Source organism: Larus michahellis, chromosome 4 (assembly GCF_964199755.1).
Source record: "Larus michahellis chromosome 4, bLarMic1.1, whole genome shotgun sequence".
NCBI lineage: Eukaryota > Metazoa > Chordata > Aves > Charadriiformes > Laridae > Larus > Larus michahellis.
This window is the reverse complement of record NC_133899.1, coordinates 28,134,865-28,140,864: the sequence shown is the minus strand read 5'-3', so window position 1 is coordinate 28,140,864 and position 6,000 is coordinate 28,134,865. Positions and strand designations below refer to the sequence as shown.

The following is a 6,000-nucleotide window of genomic DNA, read 5'->3' as shown; positions in this document are numbered from 1 at the left end:
CAAAGAGATGCCGGGTAAAAGAACATCTCCACCTTCCCCAAAAAGGCTACTGTCTTTTAAAGCATTGATTGTGTCAATAGTCTGATTTATAGCGCAATTCCACAGACAGCAGCATCAGCACAACCTCATAGATGCTCGCCTCTGCTGGTGGCTTGTCACAGTGTAAGAATATCTAGAAGCAGCTTTACCATTGGAGATAATGCGTGTGGCATCACATGCTGAAAACCAGCTCCCAGTAATGCTGTCTCACTTGTACCTTTTCTTTTTTTAAAGTGCTGTTGCATGTTGCATGAATCCTGACATGCTTTTAACCCTCACCCAAAGCCACTATTTACATGTCTGCCAAGACAGACAAGAAATCAACTCTACAACACACTAAAGAGACTCCCTTTAATGTTGAATCCTCTGGATATTACTGACGTGAATGGTTGAAGCCCTTTCTTTTTCCATTTACCTTTGCAGATTCTGCAGCAAGTCAACTGAATCTTGTGGTCAATGAGATCAAAATAAAACCAAGAGCAACTTCTAATCTTTCTCTATTACAGAGAGATTAAATCAGTGCAGGCAGCCTCACCTCTGTGCCTGGGAGTATCATGGAACAGATCCTCCTAGAAGCTATGCTAAGGCACGCGGAAGACATGGAGGTGATTCAAGACAGCCAGCATGGCTTCACCAGGGGCAAGTCCTGCCTGACCAACCCAGTGGCTTTCTACAACGGAGTGACTGCATCAGTGGACGAGGGGAGAGCTATGGATACCATCTATCTGGACTTCTGCAAGGCCTTTGGCACGGTCCCCCACAACATCTCTAAGTTGGAGAGATACAGATTTGATGGGTGGACTGTTCGGTGGATAAGGAACTGGCTGGATGCTCGCATCCAGAGGGTGGTGGTCAATAGCTCGATGTCCAGATAGGGAGGGGTGACAAGTGGTGCCCCTCAGGGATCTGCACTGGGACCGGTGCTGTTCAACATCTTCATCAGTAACAGGGACAGTGGGATCAAGTGCACCCTCAGCAAGTTTGACGACGACACTAAGCTGAGTGGTGCAGTCGATCTGCCAGAGGGATGGGATGTCATCCAGAGAGACCTGGATGAACTAGAGAGGTGGGCCTGAGCAAACCTTATGAAGTTCAACAAGGCCAAGTGCAAGGTCCTACACTTGGGTTGGGACAATCCTCGTTATCAATACAGGCTGGGGGATGATGTGATAGAGAGCAGCCCTGCGGAAAAAGACTTGGGGGTACTCGTGGATGAAAAGCTGGACATGAGACAACAATGTGCACTTGCAGCCCAGAAGGCCAATCGTATCCTGGGCTGCATCAAAAGAAGCGTGGCCAGCAGCTCCAGAGGGGTGATTCTGCCCCTCTACTCTGCTCTCGTGAGACCCCACCTGGAGTACTGTGTCCAGCTCTGGAACTCTCAGCACAAGAAGGACATGGACCTGTTGGAGCGGGTCCAGAGGAGGGCCACGAAGATGATCAAAGGGCTGGAACACCTCTCCTATGAAGACAGGCTGAGAGAGCTGGGGCTGTTCAGCCTGGAGAAGAGAAGGCTCCAGGGAGACCTTACAGCAGCCTTCCAGTACCTGAAGGGGGCCTACAAGAAAGCTGGGGAGGGGCTGTTTGCAAGGGCATGTAGCAATAGGACGAGGGGCAATGGCTTTAAACTAGAGCAGGGCAGGTTTAGATTAGACATTAGGAAGAAGTTCTTCGCAATGAGGGTGGTGAGACACTGGAACAGGTTGCCCAGAGAGGTGGTGGAGGCCCCATCCCTGGAGGCATTAAAGGCCAGTCTTGATTAGGCTCTGAGCAATCTAATCTAGTTAAAGATGTCCCTGCAGGGGGGTTGGACTAGATGACCTTTAAAGGTCCCTTCCAACCGAACACATTCTATGATTCTATGGTTCCATAAAATAAGAGTAATGGGAATTGTTCATGGTTATGAGTATCTGCAACAACAAAATGCCTCTTATTAAGTGATGCAGGGAAGTTGTGCAGATGAAGTTATATGCTCTGGTGTCAGAACAAGGTCCAAGTCGACCAGAAAGGAGTACTTTTTCCTAGCTTTTGAGAGATGCCTTCATGCTCCATGTCTTTGAAAGTGCCACAGTATCTCCTCTTTTCCACAGATATCCCATGAAAAGCTCAGACTGGATGAGGAACACAGCAAAAGATGTGTTTGCCCTGTCTGGAGAAGAGCTCCTTTCCTAGTTTTCCTACTGGAACATGTCTAAATTCCTCTTTTTTTGTTCGGCTTAGATGCTGCCTGGGGCAGACGATCCTGCCTTTCCCCATAGCCACTGCTGAATCGACCATGTTGTCCTGATTGAGACAATAAAAAGTTGAGCCATCTCTGGGAGGGTGACTAGAGATTTTCGTGCTTCTGAAGGGTTGAGATTGCAGCAACCAGCTCTGTCTCATGAGAAGGAGAAATTTATATTAAAAAATGTAAACAAATAACCTTACCCACACAATTGTTCATTCAGGCATGTTTCAAGATGTGAAATCTTTAGGGAAACAAGCATCAAAATGCTGAAAAATTCTTGTAATTCCCCAAAAAGAATAAGGATAAGAATAATAACAATAATAACATAATAACAATACAAATTCTAATGGTCTCTTTTAGATACAATTTTGAATTACTGACTTGCGATAGCAGTCTTCTAAGGATGAACAAGCTCTGAAGATACATAGAAACACAATTTTCCTGCAAACTTTGGTTTCAAATATATTTCCCTTTGGCTCAACATTTTCACAGTACTGACATACTGAGCCAAGCATTTTTTTCCATCAGTGAGACAGACTTTTGCCATGGATTTTAATACTCACCATGATTCTGAAAGAATTGCATTTTATTTGCTTAAAAATATTTGATATATTCACAAACAGAATCATTGCCTAAATTTATAATCATCACAAAATTATAAGAAAAAAAGTAGAAAATAAATAGTACTGAAAGACTGGAATTTTGATGAAACATCCAAGCTATCACAGTGGGCAGACAAATGTACCAATGACAAAATCTTTTGACAGTGACGGACATAAAAAGCCACGAGCTTTAAAATGTATCTGTCCCTGCAAAATCTGAATTGCCACGTATGCTACTCATACTCTGTGTTTCACTATCTGTGTCCATGGAAGGCAGCTTCACTGACACCTTGGCCGCAGAAACATGGGAATTCATATGTGAGGCAGCATCCTCTCCTAAAAAAAAAAAAACAAAGCAGAACAAAACCCATTATTTGCTGTCTATGACAAACAACTAAACTGCATTGAAGTCATCTCCATATTGCATCATTCCATGGAAATACAAAGACACAGATACCCTCACTGTCCACAGTTCTGAGCCATTTCAAAGAGTGCTGTTCTAGCCATTGGAGTTCTCTTTATCAGGTAACAAAGGGATGAATTTCTCTGCATATGTGGACTGGGTTGTATTTACATATAGATACACCATACATACAAACACATGTACATTTATAATCTCCAGTAGGCCCAGAATAATTTCAAATATGTATACTGGTGTTTTCTACAGAATGAAATGACATCCATAGATACTAACAGTATTTCTAAATTCCATCTATATCTGTATGTCCGTTTGCATCAAACTTTTAGAAAACATTCCAATTGTTCAATACCACCTATCTATGTACAATCATAAAGGGCAAAGCAATCCAAGTTGAAGCCATTTGCTACAAGTAGTACAGAGAAAAACACCCTACCAATGCTTCAGCTTCTCAAAACATAGGTGAGAAGTTGTTTTAGCTATTCCCTATCCCCAGTCCATTTCCCTGGCTCATTAAGGGTCCTCCTTGCTGCTCCTTTGTGGTCTATCTCCCTTCTTTCATCCTCTGACAGACTCCAGAGAAAATGTACACAGCCTCCCCCCAGACATGTGGCTTGCAGGACTTTACAAGTCACATTCATTTTCCAGCAAGTCTGAGAGAGTACCTTGCCACTTCCCATTCTTGCTATCTGGATGTCCTGGGAGAGGGACAAGCCCCCATACAGCCCAGCCACCATCCAGCAGCCCCTGAGGGCTGCACAGCTGTGCAAGATCACTGAAATGCTGACAAAGTACTCCTGTCCGGGAAACACTGGAGAGGTAGAAAACAACCTATAGCCAGATACCAGAGATGGGAATGGAGAAGGGCCATGGGCAAGAGTTACTATATTTAACCAGAGGAAAGAACCAAGATTAATCAATTCACAGAGCAGGGGGAGCAAGACATGAATCAGGATACAGACAGAATAAAGGAGGACAGGAGAAATGGCACTGGATGAATGTTACAACATTCACAAAACATTTTGTGAGTTTTGAAAGAGCATTTTAGCATTTCAGTTGTCCTTGGGACATTTATTTTAAGTGCAGCAGCTACAAGCAAAACAAACATATATGAGACTGTCTGCAACAGCAAAGGCTCTCTTGGATTTTGTTCTTACTCCAATAAGCTGTAACAATTCTCCCTTCCTCTGTGATAGACTAGGTAATTAAAACACTATTTTCCAAATAAAACCAAGAAGTTAGGCTTTCTTTCACCCCAGTTAATTATCTACTATGTCACTGTAGTAGTAACCTGCTTTCATCTGACTTGTAGCAAAGCACACTTCAAATGGCTAATTAAAACAACAAAAACTCACTGCTAAAATAAAATTTCATCTGGTGTTTTTCATGCTAGAACAGCTGCCAACAGCCTAGGAAGTCAAACGTGGATGAGGCCAAAGACAGTAAAGCCCGTACATGCAGCGACCTGTGCCAGACAAGCCTCCTGTCCCTCGGGAAGGCAGGGCTCTGGAGAGTTAGCAAGAGCACAAGTACATTTTTTTGTGTCCCTAGGGCATCAACACGACACCTGCCCGCTACGGTCACTTACGCAGTTTGCAAGAAGCAATATCCATATTTTCACTGGACTATCCTCACTAGTTGGACAGCTTTCGTCACCCCCAGCCCGAACCCCTCTACAAAGCACAGCTGTCAAGTAAGAAGACATGAGAAATCCTACATCTTCTGAATGTGATTCCAAAGGACGTTTATGGTAACACCACAAAGATGTGCAAGCAACGTACATGTTTTGTTTTTCCAGAAGTACTTCCATGAGCTTAGTCCGTAGCCATGTTTGCGTGATAAAAATAGGTTACTCAGAAAGGGAACAGAAGAAAAGCAAAGCGTTTAATTGGTTAGACGTGAAGCTGACACACAGTAAAGACGTGAATGTGTAACGTCCAAGGAAACCTTGTAAATCATCCTAGACGCTAAAGCAGCTCTCCAACACTATATGTAGTTTAATGCTTTCAAAGCTTGACTTTGTTAATAATTTCCACAGTAATGCCACATTCCATGATGTCATTGTTTCAACAGCTGTTTTCAGGTTTGTTAAAGAAAAAAGAAAAAAACGTGTGGTGGTGGTGATGGGGGAAGAATATTCCCTTATCCCAAAGCTCCATAGTAACTTCCCAAGTATTTGATTCTGGGTTGCTGAAAGAAAGTATCATATTAGTCTACATTCTCCCTAGCACATACTCTAATATATTTTACAGGTATACTATAGTTCACTTTTATGATAGATATAAAATGTTGAAAGGACAGAATTATTAAAAGAATAATTCCATCTACTTGCTCAACAGAAAAGTTACCAGTTATCTAAATATACCTAAAGAAAAGTAAACATTTCCCTTTTTTTAAAGACAGAAATGTGAAGTCTTTGACTTTGTCAGATGCACACAAAAAATACAGAACCTGGCTTTTCAACATTTTAACCGTAAAAAAAATATGGATATCCTATTTCGGCTACAAGGGAGATTCTGCTCTGTGACTGTAACTTTCCAGGATAGAAAGCTGCTAGTCCTGAAACTCTACATTGGCCCAAAGATACAACTATTGAGTAACTTCTGCATGTGCTTTATCATTATCACCTCTTGCTTAATCTAACCTCATGAGTGCACAGTGCATACAACACATTCGTATATACGTATAGGGATGGGTATGTGAATAAATACACA

At 42.5% G+C, this 6,000-nt stretch overlaps 1 protein-coding gene across 5 annotated transcripts in view; it reads right to left on the bottom strand.

Annotated features, from left to right (window-relative positions):
* Positions 1 to 2,251: 2,251 nt before the first annotated feature.
* The window catches only part of KIAA0586 (KIAA0586 ortholog), a 76,913-nt gene continuing 73,164 nt past the window's right edge, over positions 2,252 to 6,000 (bottom strand). For all 5 annotated transcript variants that reach the window (XM_074583628.1, XM_074583629.1, XM_074583631.1 and 2 more), the window contains one exon: positions 2,252 to 3,204. In XM_074583628.1, coding sequence (XP_074439729.1) covers positions 3,059 to 3,204 — 146 coding nt within the window. In that variant the 3' untranslated portion in view covers positions 2,252 to 3,058. The remainder of the gene's footprint in view (positions 3,205 to 6,000) is intronic.